Genomic DNA, 21,301 nt, shown 5'->3' on the forward strand with positions numbered 1-21,301 from the left:
TGTGAGAGAGAGAGAGAGAGAGAGAGAGAGAGAGACCAAGAGAGAGAAAATAAAAAGAGGGGGTAAGAATGAGAGAGAGAGAGTAAAATATAAAGAGAGGGAATGAGAGAAAAAGAAAAAGAGAGATAGAAAGAGAGGTTAAGACAGAAAGTGTGTGTGTGTGTGTGTGTGTGTGAGTGAGAGAGAGAGAGAGAGAGAGAGAGAGAGAGAGAGAGAGAGAGAGAGAGAGAGAGAGAGACCTTACATATGAAGGGTTATTATATTGCTTAAAATAGACATGTTGTTTGTACCCTGCGATAGCCAGTGGCAGGTAGATCCGCCCCCGACACGTCATTGGCTCTCTTAGCTGTCCATCTCGAGTAGCTCGCTTGTGATTGGCCGGAGCTCCTCAGCGGGGTAAGCTATGTTGTTGCGGGGCTGTCAGACTCAGAACCGAAAGCAAACTAACGTGACAGGAATGGAGAGAAGGGGAAAGGGAAACTAGACAGTGTCAGGTCTCTCGGTTCTCTGCTGCCGGGCTGCATTCTCTGGAGGGCGAGTGGAAAGGAGGTAGGCATGTGGACCGACGAGCACCGCCCGGCCGCCCTGCGCCGCTCCGCGGGGCTGCTGTGTGGGTTTACGGCGGGGCGGACGGGCCTGTCCTGGTTTTACTGTGGCGGTGGGCGGTTGTTGTTGACAGTCGCCGAGTCGATACGACCTGAACTAGCTAGCGTTAGTTAGCTCTCTGTGTGTTGTGTGATTCCGTCGTATATTTACAGTCTCATTTTTACCGTTTTACCACCTTTAGAATATTGTCTATTGGTTAAATCCTGGTTGTTTTGAGGCAGCGAGCTGAACACGCATTTCTGTCCTCAGACGGAGCTCAAAGGCCGAGTTTAGCCTCCTGTCAGAAAGCCTGGACGGGCAGATTTTTCCATGGTTCGTGTTAAACACTGTGGGAAACAAGATGCGGGAGGGCAGCTTGCGGGAGTGTAGACACGTTATAAGGTAAGAATTTCCCAATAAATTCTATTTCTCTATGAATTACTTGAGCACAGTGTGGTGCTGGTGTTCCCCGTGTAAATTCCAGTGCTGTCAGTACAGACAGGCGCTTATGAATCATTTCAGCGTTGTGGTTTAGTCCAGTGTTATGCAATGGTAGCTCCCAAAATTCCCAGCCTTGTTTTCCTCTTGACTGCTTTTATCCACAGTACTGACCAGTGGGGTAACTAAATCACAAACCAAGATTTCCCAGTCTAGTCTTGACACCTTAAGCCCAAAGTCAAGCCTGTCAAACAATTGAAGAAAATAAGAACATTGTAAAGAACATTTTGGATTAATCTAAATAACATACCCATGTGAGGCCTGTAAGGGCAGCTCAGCTGTGGCCCAGAAATTTTAGTCCTTAGATTCTATGTTGGCCCAGCATATTTATGTTATTGGTAAGACCATACTGCTAAAGGTCTCCTTTCACTAAAATCCACTTTTTCTTGTTGTTTGTGAAATACAACAGGTCTCTCTGAGTTGTATATGATGCTGCACATGAAACTGTTCCTCAACCTACATTATCTGCAGCAGCTAGTAAAAGAAAATACTCAGAAAAACGAATCGATCAGGAAATCACCCTTGTCTATGTCAACCCATGAATTAGTATTCATGGCCTTGCCCACCTTGGCTCGGGACTGCTCACAGACAGAGCTAAAGCTGAGCTGAAGTAGAGCTGACACTGTCTCGCCAGCTAAAAAGCCTACAGCTCTGTTTACACCAGCTAGTTAATGTTAGCTATCTTGTGTAAGTAACTATAGGTTTAAATCGGACCTCCGGTGGATTCCGTGTTTTACAGAGAGGCTGAGAGTCTGACGTTAAGCGAAGTTTAAGGGTTAACTGTACATAGCACTCAGTGCTGAGCTATAGTAAAGTTGCAAACCACAGCTGGGTAACCACCAGCAGAGTAGTAGAGAAGCGTATTTTGCAGACCGCAGCATATATATTCACTTATCAACTACAGAGTAAGACTCTTTGTCACATGCCACTGTGTGTCAGTCTGGCAATCAATGTAAGTTTTGCATCTGGGGAGGAGTGAGCGTGGCAGAAATCTGTATCGATTTTTTGGAAATTTGACAACTCTAGCCGTTTTACACACTCACTCATATTTATCACTAATTGTTCCTTTAATGAGCTTTGAGGAACCTTCAGGAAAGCATAAGTGTTTTGGGATCTTTGCTTCTAAAACCTTTTTTGAAGGGTTGTTAAAGCACCTCAAGGACTCAAGAATTTAAAGTTGAAGAACCCCTTAACTATATATTGAGCTATTATTTAGGTTTACCAGATTATGCAAGATTACACAGTTTACAAAGTTACCAAATGTGTGATCAGATTTAAAGCAAACATGCTAGCTAAATTAAGGCACAAACATTTCTTTAAATAGTTTCAGCCAGCATGTTCTTTTTTGAATTGTCCATTACAGAGTGGAAATCTGTTTGTATTTTAATCTCTTTTCCTGACCTCTGTCCATTCCCCAGTTCTATTTCCACAATCCGGGTTGCCTGTTATGGAACACAGTAGAGGGCAAACGCAATGTACTGCAGTTTCTGCATCATTTTAAAAAGCTTCATGAGCAGAGACGAAGTTAAATGAAGTTAAATATTGTGAATTTGTTTGATAGATGGAATTAGCTTAGAGCCCAAAAGAACTACTAGATAGATGTCGAGCTGGATCATTTTCTCCTGAAAGGATACGCACTGTGCTTCAGCTAAGGTTAGGAAACTACCAGTAAGAATGGGCATTTTTAGTCATTTTGAGTGCTCACATTCATTCTCAGTGTCTGCAGCTGGGTAATCAAGACAGAGTATTTAATATAGGTAAAGTGATCTAGACTATTGCTGGCTAACAGCATAAAGATACAACATGCTAACATGAACTGCTATCAGTCACAACAGAGGAACAGACATGGCACTGCTGTTAAATACCTCTGCAGCAATCAGCATGACAGAAATATTGGACAGAAGCCAGAAGTATGACTCTGACTCAACCTGGCAAACTCTGTGAGCTTCACATTTGGGGGAAAAAGAGGGCGGGGCAGACAACTCTCTCCAGTGTTTTGTGGATGTTTTGCATAGTTGCTGTCAATTTAAAACATGTTGTTTCTTTAATACTGAGACACTTTGGCACACTTGGCCCAGGCTAGGCACTTGACAGGCTAGCCCATGGCAACACACATATTTTTATTCTGCACTGGTTTCATATATATCCATTTATTTTAAGTAGCATTACCAATCAAACTTGTACTTCCATTTTTGCTTAACACACTTATGCATGCATCCTTATTTCTGGGAGTTTGTTTCATTTATAGCAGCACTAGCCAAACGCATATTTGGTGTTTCCATTTGGATTCTCTTTTAAAACAATAGACCCCTGCCTACATTTTTCTGGTTTTACTTTCAGTTTGACTGTTACCAATACAATAGAGCCCAGTTCTGTATCTGAAATATTCCTGGCAAGCACATTTAAAAAATTCTCTAAGGACTTACACAAAACAAATTTTAATCAGTGATTCACAAGATGAGGGCAAAGCATGTGAGGACTAGCTTTCAGTGTCAGTCTGTATTTTTTCTTAAAGAACCTTTCAGTTCTACCAGCAATTGTTCATCTACTACTGGCACTACGATTCACAATAATCAGATTTAAAGTCTGAGCAGCAGCTAGACTAACCAGACCCTCTTTGTTGCAACACAAAGCATCACAAAGCAAGTACATATCAGTTTCCTGTGCCTATTAAAATTGGATAACTTAATTATGATTAAGAGCAAGCTGAACACTAAAATGTGCAGAAGCATCTAAAAGGCCAGAATTAGGAAGCCATTATTTAAACCCCATTTTTACCCTTCTTTCTTCTATCATTGTTCAGGCAGTAAACAGCAGCAGCATGGCGCACTTTGACACAGAGTACCAGCGCCTGGAGGCTTCCTACAGTGACTCCCCTCCAGGAGAGGAAAACTTGCTGGTCCATGTACCTGAGGGCTCCAAATGTAAGATATTGTCATACATGATTGTAAATCATTGGAATTTCTGTTGAATATTTTAATATTTTAATCCAGAATGCAGCAGTACGTCTGGTCTTCAACCAACCAAAACGGGCACATGTCACCCCACTGCTCATTGAGCTCCACTGGCTACCAGTTGATGCTCGCATCAAATTCAAAACTCTTACAATCGCCTACAAGGTGATGACAGAACAGGCTCCTTCCTACCTGCACTCACTCCTGAAGGCTTACGCTACCTCCCGGCCGCTGCGCTCCTCCAATGAACGTCGCCTTGCTTTGCCAAACATTCACACAAAGCCCACAAATCCAGACTGTTCTCATACAGAGTTCCCCAATGGTGGAACAAACTACCTTCCACTACCAGATCAGGAGAATCTCTCGCTATCTTTAAGAGACTCCTGAAGACAGAACTCTTCAAAGAGCACTTACTCTTTTTCATTGTTACATTAAATTAAAACCGAAACCATTTTACAGAAAATGGCAATTAATGACTTAAGGTAATATAAGAAATCCCTTGAGTAGTCTGGCTGTGTACAGCTTATTGAGTAAGTGTTTTGGTAACATTAAAATTCTTGTGTGGATGATAGATGAAGAGAACTGAACTTGTGTTTTGAAATGTAACCAGTTTGCTTCACCTTGACATCTTTTATTTAATTTTTTCATCTGATTTTGTCCCCAATATGGAATACCAACTACCCAACGTGCTCAAATAAACTCACTTTATCAATAGTATTGCCCCTTACACTTGGAGGCCTACTCCGTTACATGTGAAAGCAGCCTCTTTTTGAATTGACACTGATTCACCGGGTAGCCAGCGAGCTCGAAGGAATATGCAGCGACCCAGTTCCGATACATGAGCTAACAGATGCCTGTGCTGACCGACATTACCTTGTACAGCTCCATCTATCCACCCAGAAAAAGCAAGTCCATTTTTGGTCTCTCAGACCACCCGGGATTCAAACCGGCAATCATAGTGGCAGCACCGCTAGACCACTTTGAGCCCAAGCACCTTAACCTCTTTAATATAATCAAATCAACTATTACTTTACAGAGTACAGCTGCATTTAAACAAAAAGAATGTTGCATATCTTCTGCTTGTAGGGCTAATAATGCAGTGATAATATACCTCACCGACCATTAAGGGCTGTAATTAATAGTTATTTTGATAGTAAACTAATATGTCATTAATTATCTATGCATTCCATATCTTCCATCAACTTCTGTTCCTAGCTTTCTCTGTCACATCAAAACAATAGAAAGAGCTGAACATAGAATATAAATGCCCTTCAAGTGTCCAGAATGTGGAAAGAGGTGATATTTTGTGAGAAAATATGTAATTGCCTGTGCCCTTTTTGATTTGACAATTTTTATAATCATTGTTAATTATGTTGGCTAATTATTTGTAGCCCTACTATCAGTTACACTTTTCACATGACATCTGGTGTAAGTTGTAGTTCTTTACATCTTTTGTTTCCCTTTACATCTGTATGGAATGTTGCAGATTGATGTGCTTAAGTGCTGTGGTCTAATATAAGTCTGTTTTTTCTTTCCCCTTAAGCTCAATGGCACCACATAGAGAACTTGGATCTCTTCTTTCAAAGAATATCCTTTTTGCTGTTTGGATTAAAGTGTTGTCAGAGTAAACTCTAAAACCCTGTTTGACTGTTTAAAGACATTTTTGGCAGTTTTTTATTGACCATTGTATGGGTGGGCAGTTTGGTGAGAATACTAAATTGTTTAAAATATGTGAAATGCACATGCAGTTTGTTACATTGCAACCGACAAAAAGGAAGCAGTAGTGTTCTAACAAATCTATGACTACAGTGATCTGTATTCATTGATTCGTGTCAGTTTTGGATCTGTATGCACATATGATGTAACAAACGTCAATCAATAAGTTTTGTCATCTTGTCCACTGGTTTAATATCAATCACCAACTTTCCCACATTTTCCTTGACTTCTGTTACGTCTATAATCTTCATCAGAAGAATGGATTCACCTGCATGCTTTTGGGAGAGATCTTTGAGCTTGTGTAAGTATAAAAAGGTTATCTCACCACATGCTCAATACTGTACATTCTGAAAGATGTCGTCAGTACCACATCCTGTCGTGTTGGTGAAAACATCCTCTTCATGACTTGAAAGTGTGAGAAATTGTGCCTTGTGTTCTTTGTTTGATCTGTAAATACATACTTCTTAAATTTGGTTTCAGACAATTGGTGTTTGTGGTGGCATTCACCGTGTTTCTGGCCAACTGCGTGGACTATGATATCCTCTTTGCCAACAAGTTTGTCAATCATACTGACTCTTCTAAGGTGACCCTTCCCGATGCATTTCTTCCAGTGGATGTGTGCAGTGCTCGGTAGGTCCAGTCATCATCATTAATCAGGGCTGCAAAAAATAAATGAAAATTAGACATTGGGGTGTTTTTGACCATTTCAAACAATTTAAAACAGATTTAACCAGCATTCTGTGATACAACATGTCATGATATTAATAATCGATATATGTATCCAAACCTAACTTTAGAGTAAAGTAAATTATATTATGCAGATATAACATGCCTATTGTATTTATGTCATAGAAAATGAGAAAAGTATGATATCTTTTGGCCTGACCAGACACCCTACCATGGTTCATGTGTTTGTTTACTGGTTCACTGTATACATTTAGTCCTGTTAGTTTTGGTTTCAAACTGCAGTTTATGGAGAACACTTTGCCTGCACGTATCATCACCTAGGTGGAGTTTCCCTATACTTAAAACTGATTGGATTGTACAATGTTGTCAGTTCAATGAGTTACTAGAAGTTCCCTGACTCCCCTTCATGTGTACTCTCACCCTGCAGCAAAGCGAACATAACAGATTCCTCTCTAAATCATTTTATTTATTTTTATAAATAAGGTTTAGTCTACAGTTACAGAAGTACATTGGCACAACACTGCATCTTATGTTATTAAATGGTTACAGATCGCCTTCCTATGTAGATAACCAGCTATTATTTTGTTTCTTTTAGGATCCGTGATAATGTCTTTGTTATTTTCATCATGGTGATCTCAGGGGTCTTCTGGCTCCACCGGCTAATAAAATTTATATACAACGTCTGCTGCTACTGGGAGATCCGATCATTCTACATCAATGCTCTGAAAATGTCAATGGTGAGTTTTTTGGATGCTGTTAAATAATGTTTAAAATGCAGTGAAAGTTTTGTTCACACTTAGACATCAGATTTTACCATAAAGGCTCAAATTTCTTTAGCAATGCACTGAAATTAACATTTTTATCTAAGGGCTGAATAACAAACAGGTTTTCACAGGTTTTTATTATTGTTGCTTCTTTTTTCTTACAATATAACAGCCTAAATGTCTTTCTTTTGTCAGCCCAACAGACAAACCAACAAAGCACAATCTAGTGTTTGTGCATACTACATATATTTTGCAGTGGTGGCCCACACAATTACAATTACCCTGCAGAGGGCTTTTAATTTGAAATAAGGAATGCATAGTGATCTAAAGGGATATATATTTTGAAATTACAGTTATTGTTTTATTGTAACTATATCATTTTTGATTTGTAGGCAGACCTTCCTTATTTCACATGGCAAGAAGTGCAAGCACGGATCATCGAGATCCAGAAAGAGCATCAGATCTGCATACACAAGAAGGAGCTGACTGAGCTAGACATTTATCACCGCATACTGCGCTTTAAAAACTATATGGTGGCTATGGTGAACAAGTCCCTGCTGCCCATCCGCTTCCGCTTACCGTTTCTGGGAGACTCTGTCTTCTACACTCGCGGTCTGAAGTACAACTTCGAGCTGATCTTTTTCTGGGGGCCGGGCTCTCTTTTCGAAAACGAGTGGAGTCTGAAGTCAGAATACAAACGCGGGGGAAACCGGTTAGAGCTGGCCGACCGCCTGAGTTCCAGGATTTTGTGGATCGGTATTGCAAATCTGCTCCTGTGTCCAGTCATTCTAATTTGGCAGATACTCTATGCCTTCTTCAGCTACACTGAGGTGATCAAACGGGAGCCCGGCAGCCTCGGGGCACGCTGCTGGTCTCTGTACGGCCGCTGCTACCTGCGTCACTTCAATGAGCTGGACCATGAGCTGATGTCACGTCTCAGCAAGGGCTACAAGGCCTCCTCTAAGTACATGAACTGCTTCATGTCCCCGCTTCTCACAGTGGTGGCTAAGAACGTGGCATTCTTTGCTGGCTCTATACTAGCTGTGCTTATTGCTTTGACAATCTATGATGAAGATGTACTGGCTGTGGAACATGTGCTCAGCAGCATCACACTCCTGGGAGTTGGCATAACCATCTGCAGGTATGTATGTACAACATACACGAATTTGAAATAAAGCTTCAGTGTCCAAAGAAAAATATGTTAGGGTTGAGTGATATGGGCCTAAAATAATATCATATATCAATATTTAAAAATACTTCTCGCTCAGAGAGAGCAAAATTGTCTCTCCTCTCTCTGGGTGGGTAGATGGCGCTCTCTCCCCACATCACTCCTAGGGTGATGTCCACTGCACAGGGCATCTGTGAGCTGATGTATCAGAACCGAGTCACTGCGCTTTCCTCCGAGCGAGCTGTGATGCTACTCGGCAATGCTGCATCAGCAGCAGCTCGAAAAGAAGCGGTGGCTGACTTCTCATGTATCGGAGGAGGCATGTGCTAGTCTTCACACTCCCAGTGTTTTGGGGCATCACTAGTGATAGGGGGAGTCCTAATGAGTGGGTTGGGTAAATAGCTATGTAAATTGGAAAATGGGAAAAATTAGAAAAAATACTTCTGCAATAATGATATTCTTGGTAACATACACACCCACACACACACGCACACACATAGCGCACACAGCTCTTCTGCATTTTTGTTCTACTAAAGCTCTCTATTAAACCTTCACTGAGCACACTTAAATATACTCATTTAAAAGCCATCAAAACTACCTTGTATTATTATTAAAATTAAAAGGTTGTAATCTGTATGCCAGGCTGTCTCCCTTCTAAAAATACAATACCAAAAATTACCAGCATATACATTTATATGTTTGTGATTAAAACAATCATTTTTAAGCAATTGACACCACTAATTTATGTAAACAAAATCACATTTTATCCATTACTCAATGGTCAAGTCTTAGAAAAAATAACAGTTGGTGTTAATCACAATACCAACATTTTTTAGTCATTTATTCAGATATATTTTTAATTGATTAACTAATCAAAATGTCACGAGAAATGAGCCAAGAAAAATGCACCAAAATTACTTAAAATAATCTTTTTACACTGAGTTCCATTGAAAATTGAGAAAGGTATATTTCTAGGTATATGTTTTTTTGGACAGCAACAAAATATACTGTGTTCATATTAAGTACAATATTTTTGGGCTTACCATTTTTATACTCATCTCTGTGTTTGTCCTGATACAGGTCATTTATTCCTGACAAGCATATGGTGTTTTGCCCAGAGCAGCTGCTCAAAGTGATCCTAGCGCACATCCATTACATGCCGGACCACTGGCAAGGCAATGCTCATCGTTATGAGACCAGAGATGAGTTTGCCCAGCTCTTCCAGTATAAAGCTGTAAGTAGGAATAAGAAATACACTAGTATTAAAATGAATACACGTTGTCCTAAGCTTATCATGGATACCACATTATATATTATGAAATAAGCGTACCGGTAATCATTCATGCCCCTGAGATAAGGTAAACATAAAATTTAAACAGTTTTAACTACCTTAGACTGTTAAGATTGTAAGTTCCTAGAGGAACTTAAGGGAGTGGAACTATGGAGGAACCATTTAAGATGCGTTTGGAAACATTCAATAAATAGAATAACAGGGAGAACATATTTGAGACCAAAAGTGGTAACTGTACCATCACTGCAGTCCAGTTTTAATTAGTTCAACCTTGTATAAATGCTGTGTGCCTTTTTTGTGCTTTAGCTAGTGGTGAGTAAAAAGAAGAGAGTTTATAATTTTTTTATTGCAATAATAATGCATTTTTCCGAGTGTTTTGTATATTACAGAATTGGCCATGGTACAGTATACTTTTCATATTTAACTTAATTCAAACAGAAAAGTCAGATGCTTTACATAAAAAACATAAATATGCTTTAAGATAAAATCCTTTTCCAGAGGATGAGAGAATTATCTTTGTAAATGTGTGAATTGCAGAGTTATTTAGAAGCTGTATGGCAATAATAAAACAAGTTATCTGCCCTGTCTCTCCGTCACTTAAAGAGCACAGCCCCCTTCATCTTTCTCCTGTGTGGCAGGTCTTCATTCTGGAGGAGCTTCTGAGTCCTGTCATCACGCCCTTCATCCTCATTTTCTGCTTGCGCCGAAAATCGCTAGAAATAATAGATTTCTTCAGGAATTTCACCGTTGAGGTGGTGGGTGTGGGAGACACCTGTTCTTTTGCTCAGATGGATGTCCGTCAGCATGGGCATCCAGCGGTGAGGGCACACACCCAAACTTTTAATCAGCTTTTTTTATATTGTTCTGTTCATCAAAAGCGTAAATATTTTGTATAACTTCTGAACAATCTCTCCTCACTCGTCAGTTTGACTTGTCTTGATTTCTGATTCTGTTTGGTCCATTCCAGTGGATGTCTGCAGGGAAAACCGAGGCTTCTATTTACCAGCAGGCCGAGGACGGCAAGACGGAGCTTTCACTTATGCACTTCGCCATCACTAACCCGCAATGGCAGCCACCCAGAGAGAGCACTCATTTTATCAGCCAGCTGAAAGAGAAAGTGCATCGGGAGGCCACAGGGGGGCAGCCAGGGAATGCACCTGAAAACCATGCTTTCACTTCAACCCACTCTCTACAGTCAGAGTCTGAGGTAAAAATATGTTTATTGATGATTTATTTACATATAGAGGGTATGAATAGGACTTCACTGTTGGGAGCATAGACTGTATATAAGTATGGACAGGACGTCCCCATTTACTTTCATTACGGCGTTTTGAAGCCAAAATATGGCCGAAATGGAAGCTGTCAATCACAACACCCCTTTAAATATCACGGAGTAACTCCTATAAACTCCTATAAAATGTATTAACTGTAAAGAAAAACACTGGGGGTTATTAACACAGGCAGGAGGGGGGCTTGCAGGATGTACAAAACCCAACTTCCAAAAAAAAATCCTAGATGTGTAATTTTAGATTAAAGATTCCGCCATCTCTCATTCAGTTGAATTGAAATAGGTGGAGTAAAAAGTTGTACTGAAGCCAGCCACCAGAGGGCGTAAGAGATGTAGTGGCTTCACTTTTCAACCCCTGTCATGCTGTCCATACTCATGTACAGTCTATGGTAGGGAGTAGTTAATGCGGTTAAGTCTACTTAGTGGCATAAAGTCAGATTGAGTAGAAGTGTTAGTGCGGGAATGCTTTGTGAATGCTATGAAATCACTAAATATAGGAAAACAGATGATGTATGACTGATGGTTCAAACAGGTTCAAAGCTATCCTTTTATAGACAGACAAATGATAAAGAAAAAAAAGCTAATAGATCTCTGGAATCCAGAACCCAATGTGGCTTTTAGTCTCTACTTAGTTCAGCGGTTCTTATTTCAGGTCCTGAAGATTTTATGCTAATTACAGCTCATCTGATTCAACTAATCATCTAACTGGCCAGCTCTTGCTGAGATAAGCAGGGTGGGGAACCATTTAAACTAGCAGGGCAGTGGTACTCTAGGACCAGGACTGAGAACCTATAGTTTAGTGTATTTCCCATTCCATTGAAATTTTAGCATATAATTGCATGTCTAATTGATGTTTTAGTTGATTCCCCTAAGAAACACAGACAGTTATTCCACTTATTCTGAGTAAGGGTAACGTGTTTTAACAGGAAAGTGACCTCAATGTATACCATCTATAATTGATCTTATATCATAGATACATGAATTTGGCCACAGACATAATACTTTACTCTAAAATAAGGATTTGTTTTACAGAGCTGTATTTTAAAGTTATGATTTATAGGGTTTTTATCAGGACTTATGATTCAGTAGGTATCTATTAGTTCATTATTTATTGGCATGATGTCAGAACTCTTTCAAATTTGCTTTAGTGTGCTCAGGTCTTAGGAACAACTAAGAATAATAAAACAAGAGAACAGAGAACAGGAAATTAACATAGAGCGAGACACAATCAACAATAAAACAGACACTGTAAAGGAAAAACATATACAAATAAACAAAGGTTTTATGATTGAATTTAATATCTATGAAGACTAGTGAGACAAACCTTTGTGTTTTTTTTTTTTTTTATCCTAGCCTCGAAGTCTAATTGCTAACCTCCTGGTAGGACCACCGTCTTTAGCCTCCCTGCACCTGGGCAGAGAGGGCTCCATAATCAATCATTTGTCCATCGGTGTGAGTGAGGGGGCATCTGCCCTGCGCTCGCTCTCCCCCCTCAGCACCAGCATTCACATGCGGGGCAGTTTCCCCTCCTCCCGGCTGCCCCGACCAGACCACCCTGCTGTGGCAGCAGGACGAGCCATGGCAGGATCAGGGTAGGAGAATTTTTACTGTTTTTTACTAGTTTCAAAGTAGATTTCATTTATTTTCATAGGGCATTTCCATGTAATATACTGTGATTGGGTTTTGTTTTAAACTTATTACTAAATTGTGTACTAAATGTGTGACCAGATGGGGTCTGATTATATTTTCCTACATAAAAATACTTAGAAATGCAAATTTTCTAGTTTTAGTAAGCTGACCTGACTGCAGCACTTAGCATCTAGTGGAAGTTTATTTAAATTACTGCTGGAACATCCTGAGAGTAGCCCTTTCCAATGGTCTAGCCTTGATGTAATGAAAGCATGCACCATGTTTTGGGCATCATTTAAGGGTAATGCATTTCTTAGTCTGGCAAAAGATAGCTGTTTTGATGACATTAGATATGTGTTTATCGAATGCTAGATCTGAATCTATGATAACGGCAAGATTTTTAGCAGCTGAACCAGGTGTGACTAAAAATTCGGCCAGATTTAAGTAATTTTTAATAGGTTAATAGGAGAACTTCTGTTTTATTACTATTTAATAGAAGAAACTTGTGTGACATCCAAGATTTTACACAATTCTCAGTTTTCTTCAGTCTCAGTTTGTCATCAGGTTTGGCTGATATGAGGAGCTGCGTATCATCCGCATAATGATGAAAATTAATCTCATGTTTTCTAAGATTTTGCCCAGTGGGAGCATCTATAATTTAAATACATATAATAAATACATTAAAAAAAACTATTTAATATTTAATGATTTGAGATTAATGAATAATGATAGAGGCAAATGAAGTTGTTTTAGAATCGGACCTCTGCATACTCATATATCCTCATGCTCACCCAATGTAAATATTCTGTTTGTGTTACCCTGTCTCTTTTCATCAGGACGGATGCCCGGACCATCAGCTCAGGCAGCAGTGCTTGGGAGGGTCAGCTGACCAGCATGGTCCTATCAGAATATGCCTCAACAGAGATGAGCATCCATGCCCTCTACATGCATGAGGTAGCTAAAGCATTTAAAACTCTTTTGGAAAAACACTTAATTGTTGTCTTGGTCACTTGCATGCATATAAAGACACAGACACAAGTTCAGAGGAACCAGAAAAATCATACATGTGTTCTTGTGTCCAGATGCATAAGCAGCAGTCGCGTGGAGAGCTCTCACGCCACACATGGCACCGACAGGAAAGTGATGAGAGCAGTGAAAGCGTCCATGACGATGTGGAGGCCATCCGGAACCTCCCTCGCTCCAACACTTTCCCTTTTGCCACAACTCCCAACCAGGAGGGGGCAGCACTCCAGAGCAGCAGCCAGCGCCGCTACGGGGGAACTACAGGTACCAGCAGCATGCTAATATGATGGCTTAAGGCCAGTTTACACTGATCAAGCATAGCATTATGACCTACACCTGTTTTCCATTTTTCAGGACCACTAAACATTTAGGACAATTTGAATCTTTAACTCCAGTATTCTTAAATCTTGGTCCTGGCGCCTCAGCTTGATTTGATGGCTAGTGATCATCCATCTTTCTCTTGATTATATTCCTCTTCATTATTGTCTCTCTTACAGACTCTCTTTGTGGAGGCCCTCGGTTTCAGCGGACCGCTCGGATGCCAATGGGTGGGTGGTCAGAGGAATCCCAAACGGGTCGGCACCATGAACCCGTACCAGAGGAGGGCGCTGAAGATGAGCTGCCTCCACACATCCATAAGGTAACATCCAACACTCAGTTTTTAGGCAGTTATCATAACTTGTTTTTATCTTGCTAATCCTAGTTTTATCTTTAAAAGGAGTGTTTGGGAGTGTAGGACACTAGCAGCTGATAATACATTATGCGGTTACTGAAATGGCCTTGAACAACTAAAAACAAAAATAAAATAAATAAATAAATAACTTTTTGCACCCTAAATTTCCTAATTGGAATTGAAATCGGAATTGATTAATATGACTTTTATGAATGTAACCTATGTTTTTCTTTTGCTTACTAAAGTCCAGCCTCTAGATGGCTAATACTCGTTAACTGAGGATGCCAGGCTCTTTATAGTGGCATGGGGAGGATCAATAAAAAAATGTGTACTGGGTATTGTAGTGAGAGAACGTTGAGGGATAAAAATTTTGTCAAAATTTTAAGGCTGATGTTTGCATGTTGCTGATGTTGAGCTATGGAATATTTTCTCATCATGTGCAATATTACTACTTTGGCTGGCCCTTGAGGACATAAGAGCCATTCAGCGTAACTAGAAACTAGAAAATACTACGTGAATCGGTCCCGGTCATCTCAGCTCTCCTTCTCCAGTCCTGGGAGCTGAGGCATCCTTTTTAAGTGGGCAAGACTGTGTCAATGTGGGGGCGGGCCCATGGTTCTTTCGCCACAATACTTATTTACTATTTATTGCAACTTATATACGATATCACTGGTCACTACTTGCCACTCGCACACACATACTGCGGGGCCTTTTTTTTCTCTAATCTTATAGTTGGCTAGATTCATATTTCCTTTTTTTATTTACTTGTATTTTTGTTTTGCTTTGTCCTTTGCACTGCTGTAATATTGCTATACGTTCCCTTCTGTACTATAGCTGTGGAAATAAGTGTGATATATGATCTAATCTTAATCTTAATCCTAAATGATCTACTCTTATCCTAAATGCTATTTTATTCCTAAATTTATTTTATTTTTTTAGGTGACATAATGGATGAACTCTCGGAAATGTACCTGTGGAGAACTCACAACAAGAATCTACTTCAAAGAGTTAGGAAACGTATTTATTCATTCTTGACAGCACTGACATTTAAGCAGCTTGCTACCCTGCAACATCAACAGCTCTGACAAAAGAAATGACTGCTGGAGAATTTTACAGGAGGATGGAATGGGTTCTCAAATTCTTCATAATCATAATCATCATCTTTTCATTAAGCAAAGATATACTAGAGTTTTGAGGTACAGGTAATGTGTTGTGAGGCTGTAATAATTATCTGGAATCAGTTGGATTATAATGTTTTATACATATTTTTTGCTTGTATAATTCTAATTCAGTTAAGAATAGAGATTTATTTAGATGGGAAAAGGGAAAAATATAGATTTGTATAAACTTTGACCAAGGATGCGCTCAAAATGGATTCATTAAGTGGTCATTTTCAGTTCTGTCCATTATAGAAAGTAATACATCCAGAAGGGGAAAGTGGCAGTTTCTGCACAGTTCAGAGGATCAGATTTAAACTGAGATGTAGATTTAAAGTGGTTGGTGTGAAACGTTGTTCTGCATAACACTCAGTTGTGGTCGAAGGAACCAGCGGTTTCAATGTCTTCAGTGTAAATATAACCCTTTAATTTACCATCCAAAATGACTAGTGAACCTAAATAGGGGGAGTTTCCTAGACAATAATTTAGCCAATTTTTGGAATGTATAGTCCTTAGCCCTATCCGTATCCTATGCCCTATTAGTTTCTCAGGGGGGCGTCTGTGAAAAATATTTCACACTTTTACATCCAGACTGCAGTTGAAAAAAAAAACAGGAGGCTCAGTGAGTTTTTGGCTTTCTTGGTCCCATGACATCGCGTTCAGTAGCTGTTTATGTGGATCTCTGTGGAAACGTGCGCCCAAAGTGTAATTACGATGCGCGGCCGTGGACAAATAGCTGTTTTATTAAACGCAAGGAGACAAAACTCAGAGATGTGAGTCCGGACAGGAGTAAAATTACCGAAGGATCACAGAGTTTAGCAACAAACAATAGGTAATTCAGCCTCATTTTCTCAGAGGACGTCTGACAAAAACACATACATGCTCATTCCGAATGGGAATCAAATCACAGAGGACCCCCTATAAATGAGAAAATTACCCCAGGACCCCCTGAGAAACGAGTCCTGTCCAGATAGGCTTAATTAATGCCTGTCGGGAAATTCAATCAAATTGCAATTAAGTATTAAAACATTTTGGAGCATTTCGATCGGTTCATTCATTAGGATTTTTGACACGCAAGCAAGTGAAACTATGTAAAAAGAAAATAATAATAATACAGCTAAAGCTAAATTTAAAAAAGCAGGATTTTTGTGTTGAAAAAAGTTAAATACATTGGTAAATTTGATAAATTTACAATTTATATCGCAATGTATTTCATAATTTCATCCATTGTGAGGAACACAATGTACCTACAAACTTCTGAAAACTGTATTTGCTCCGTAATATACCCAAGTCGTTATAAAGGATGCAGTAAATCAGGGGTCACCAATCCAGTCCAGAAAGGGCCGCTGTGGTTGCGGGTTTTCATTCCAACCAGGCACGGGCACACCCTCTATGGGTGGCCACCTGTTTGGGGACTGAGACTGAGGCTGATTGAACAGGTGGAATCAGGTGTGCCACAGCTTTGTTGTAATGAAAGCCTGCACCCACACCGGCCCAATGTGGACAAGATTGGTGACCCCTGCAGTAAATGATGTAAAGATATTATTAAAAAAAAAACATCAAGTTTGATGCCCCAGTGCATTCATCAACCCAAACCTTGAATTTGAAACTAGCAGAAACCAATATCTCAGTATTTAAATAACATTTTTGCACTTATTTCAGATTCAATAGTTCTGGTTCCTGTCATCACTGTAGAGAACCCAGTTCTGGAGTGAACCGTTTTAAATCTGAACCACTTTGAATAATTTACATCTCAGTAATGTGATTGCTATTGGATAAAAACCTTTTTAAATGATACCTAAATGCTTATGAATGTTTGATTACAAAATTGGCTGATTTGTTTTGTTGTTAAAATGCAGTAAGCGCTGTGCCAGAGAGCTTACAGTTGTTACGTTAGGGGTAGGCAATATGATAGAAAACAAAATATACGTATAATAAAGGCATTTCCATGATGAGCAGTGCTTAACATGATTGATATATTTTTTTTAAATGCGCTGCTTTCCATTCACCTAAACAGTAATGAGTAATGAGGTTATTTGTAATTAAAATGTGCAGTTGTTCTTTAATGTTCAGTAACAGTATACTCACAATGTCACAATAAAATAGCATCATATTGCCTACTTCTACACCACATATTTCATAGGAAAGTGCAGCTTTAAGGGGAAACCACTGAAACGCACTGAAGCATGGCGCTGCAGAAGCACCCTGACCTGCATGCTCTTTACTTTTGTATGGTTTTGCACAAATTTTAAATAAGAATGCACTTTAACTTCATTCATCTCCAAGCCACAGGATGTTTTGAAGTTTATATCATTTTTTGTTTTTTTAAACGTTTCATACAATGTTCTGTGCCTAGGCGTCTGCAGTAAATTCCAAGCTTATTAGTTCAGGACTGCTTCTTGATTTATCTGATCTGAGATGGAATCAGCAGGGACAGTAGGACTGGTGTCCACTATCATGGTGGTATATGAATGGCTTATTGGGTGAGTGATAAAGACTGAGATCTGAATGGTGTTTGTGTGAGCCTGTTAACCAATTTTACATTACCATTTGTACATTCTTTTATGTACAAATATGTACAAATGTTCATCAGACACCAGTTTAAAATAAAGCCTCCTGTGTGCTTTAATAGAACAGCTCCAAGGTGCACCTGATGCATGATTGCTCAACCACTTCTCCACTGTTCATTAAACGATGTTGAGTAAACTGTAATAAAGCCTTCTCTGACCCGATTTAACTTATCAAATATACATGCGCATCTCTTTTGTTTGTTTTTGGTCTTTTTTATAGACTGTGTTGTATATTTAAATTTTGTACAGATGTAAATTCATCATTAAAGTATTTAATAATTTGCACAGTTAAAAGTCTCTGTGTGGTGTTGCTTCAGTCCAGACCTACTACTGCTAAAACCACAGTGTCACAAGTACAAGTGACGTACCACAGACCTCAAACCCAGCGACTGTAGATATGCACAGACAGCGCAACATCTCTCAACAGTGAAAACACTTTTGGAATGGCAAAATGTCTTTCATTTTTTCTTTTTCTAACTTTTTAAACTATGCTTTTATGTTTAATCATAGTCTGCATCAGATCATACATACTTATGTAAAGAGCATTTTTATTACTGGAATCTCGAGTGATTTTCGCTCATGTGGGATTTTACATGGGTTAAAAAATCTTCTTAAAGTGACTACTATAATCGGGGATGGGAGGTTCACTTGAGTGTTTTTCTCCAAATTAATTATCTCAAGATAATTATTGTGAGGGGGAAGAATCAGTCAATTACACACTCTGGCCTATAGATGGAACCAGTACGCTATTCATTGTCTTTCCAAACTCACTAGTTGTTTAGGGGTGCTGGAAGTTGATTTCGTGATTTGCACTGAATATAAAATACTGAATATATCTGCTGCTGTATATGTGACTACCTGTGAGATCACATATATTATATATATATAGACAGAAGTGTTTAAACATGGTGTGACAGGTGCAATAATACTTGGCTCCTCTGAAAACATTGCAGAAACATTACTGAGAAATGTATTCTACTGCTATGTTGTTCAGAAAAGCTTTCTTTAAAATATCTCAAATTTATCAGTGCAATCCTTCCTTCCATTATGTTGATTCAACGTTAAAATTTCAACGTTAGCACAAGCATTGAACATTAAAATGTTGATTCAACGTTACAATTTCAACGTTAGCACACGTTGACACAACAACCTACATGACTTTAGTCCAGTGTTGCCAACTTAGCGACTTTGTCGCTATATTTGGCGACTTTTCAGACGCTCTAGCGTTTTTTTTTTGGTAAAAAAGCGACTAGCGACAAATCTAGCGGTGTTTTTGTGGTGTTATTGGAGACTTTTGAGATGAACACGCGCTCTTCAGTGTCCTCCGCGCTGCAGCGGGCGCAGAGCCTCTATGGCTCTGAGCGGGCGCTGCCGTGAGCCCCGCCCCACACCACTCACAGTGCAGTCTGACTGTCAGAGCACACACACTGCTCCACCAACACAATACAAATGAATCGCGCGTGTTCACAGCCGCCGCTGACTGACCCCGCTCTGTATTACAGAGCAGAAGTATATTAAATATTAAAGTGTCTTCAGTGTGACACGAACAGAAATCCCTTAATTTAACTCCCACAGTCTCAGTCATTCACTCACCGACTTTTAGGACAGCCAATAGCTAACTTACTTTCCTTACTGAGGAGTTGGCAACACTGCTTTAGTCATATTTCAACCACATTTCAACGTTGAAGGTCGGTTGTGTGCCAGCTGGGTAGTGAATCATGAATATTGGTGCTGGTCTAAAGGCCAGCGCGGGAACTGCAGCTTGCAAAAAAAATGTCCTGATATAATTAATTTGAGAAAAGGAAACTTTCCAAAGATGACTTTCCCATTTGGAAAAAAAATGAGGCGGGTAATTTTATTTTTTTGCATGTAAAATCTCATGTATTTCCACCCTTGTGTCCTTTCGAGGATTTCTTTACAAAACACATATCTATAATTTGAGCTTTTATCAGTAAAACTAGGGTATAATTTATCACAGGTGCAACTTTAGTATAAATCAGACTGCCACTGTTACCATTATTCTATCAATTTTACTGAGGGTAGGAAAAATGTTCGCCCGAACAGGGACTTGAACCCTGGACCCTCAGATTAAAAGTCTGATGCTCTACCGACTGAGCTATCCGGGCTCTGACACAGTTGTGATCCCCACGGCTTTTAGCTAATCTATGCGGTTAGAAACGAGTAGAACAGGATTAATAAAAGATGAATGAGAGTAAATGTCAGCCGTGTGAAAATACACGGATATAATCAGATAACGGTAATACTGCAGTTTGAGCTCATTTAGTTACACAGTGAACGCGCTGCTCTTATCTTCACTGCCTAATCAGGTTATACATAAAACAGCTAAAACTAGCTAAAGCTAATATTCCCCAATCTGTAGTCAAACAACGGTATAATTTTAGATAACTTACTTCACTATGAGGGAACGTTAAGTTACCCTGTTGCGCTACCCTGTAAAACCGTAACGTTACTACTCTACTGTATATTTAAACATAAAAAGGCCATAAAAAGCACCATATTTAAAGAGCTATTCTTCCAATAGATGTAGGTTGGCATATTTGGCTAGCATATATCACTGTATCATGGAGCGGAGTAAAGTTAGTTTGATATTCGATATTCAGCGGAGATTCGCCTTTCGGCCGTTCTCTTGCTCACAGGCAATGTCCTAAACTCTCCCAAATTACATTTTCCAAACCACAGAAGAACAGAGAACAAACTACAAACGTCAGATTTTCTGAAAACACCCAACCTTTCTGTTTCTCCGAGAATATTTACTGAAAATGGCAGGAATCGCTGCAGCGGGCGCTGAAGCTCTTAAGGGACCGTCTGCAAAGTACGGACCCTGATTAAAAACGTAAACATTCACAGCGCCGTTTAATGCATTTCTACTGTAACACGCCCATATGAAATATAGATAAAAAAAAATCATACGTAGTCTTTAGAGACACACCTGAAAAATAAGTACAACTTTTATTTTTGAAAAATATGATTTGGTTGATTTTATATTAATTTTTTAATAATAAAAATTGCTACTGTACTGCACTAATATGAAATATAGAAATAAAATCACTTGTAGTCTTTAGAGACACACCTGATAAACATACTACAACTTTTAGTTTTCAAAAATATGTCTCGGTTGATTTTATATTAATTTTTTATATTAAAAATTGCTACTGTACTGTACTAATATGAAATATAGAAATAAAATCACTTGTAGTCCTCAAAGACACACCTGATAAACATACTACAACCTTTAGTTTTGAAAAATATTATTTGGTTGGTTTTTTATAAATTTTTT

General features: G+C 39.2%; 1 protein-coding gene and 1 non-coding gene across 2 annotated transcripts; one reads left to right on the forward strand and one right to left on the reverse strand.

The window, feature by feature from the left end:
- Positions 1-371: 371 nt before the first annotated feature.
- atg9a (ATG9 autophagy related 9 homolog A (S. cerevisiae)) lies at positions 372-16,747 on the forward strand. The gene is made up of 16 exons (XM_022675247.2): positions 372-549; positions 856-987; positions 3,887-4,007; positions 5,581-5,624; positions 5,990-6,054; positions 6,234-6,383; positions 7,036-7,177; positions 7,597-8,345; positions 9,453-9,606; positions 10,302-10,481; positions 10,631-10,870; positions 12,305-12,543; positions 13,417-13,534; positions 13,663-13,867; positions 14,101-14,243; positions 15,216-16,747. The coding sequence occupies exons 3-16, from the start codon at positions 3,905-3,907 to the stop codon at positions 15,222-15,224; spliced, it is 2,541 nt and encodes an 846-aa protein (XP_022530968.1). The 5' UTR covers positions 372-549; positions 856-987; positions 3,887-3,904; the 3' UTR covers positions 15,225-16,747.
- Positions 16,748-20,056: 3,309 nt separating this feature from the next.
- On the reverse strand, positions 20,057-20,129 carry trnak-uuu (transfer RNA lysine (anticodon UUU)). Its single transcript has one exon. It is a non-coding gene; the product is annotated as a tRNA-Lys (tRNA).
- Positions 20,130-21,301: the final 1,172 nt, after the last annotated feature.

Source organism: Astyanax mexicanus, chromosome 5 (genome assembly GCF_023375975.1).
Source record: "Astyanax mexicanus isolate ESR-SI-001 chromosome 5, AstMex3_surface, whole genome shotgun sequence".
Taxonomy (NCBI): domain Eukaryota; kingdom Metazoa; phylum Chordata; class Actinopteri; order Characiformes; family Acestrorhamphidae; genus Astyanax; species Astyanax mexicanus.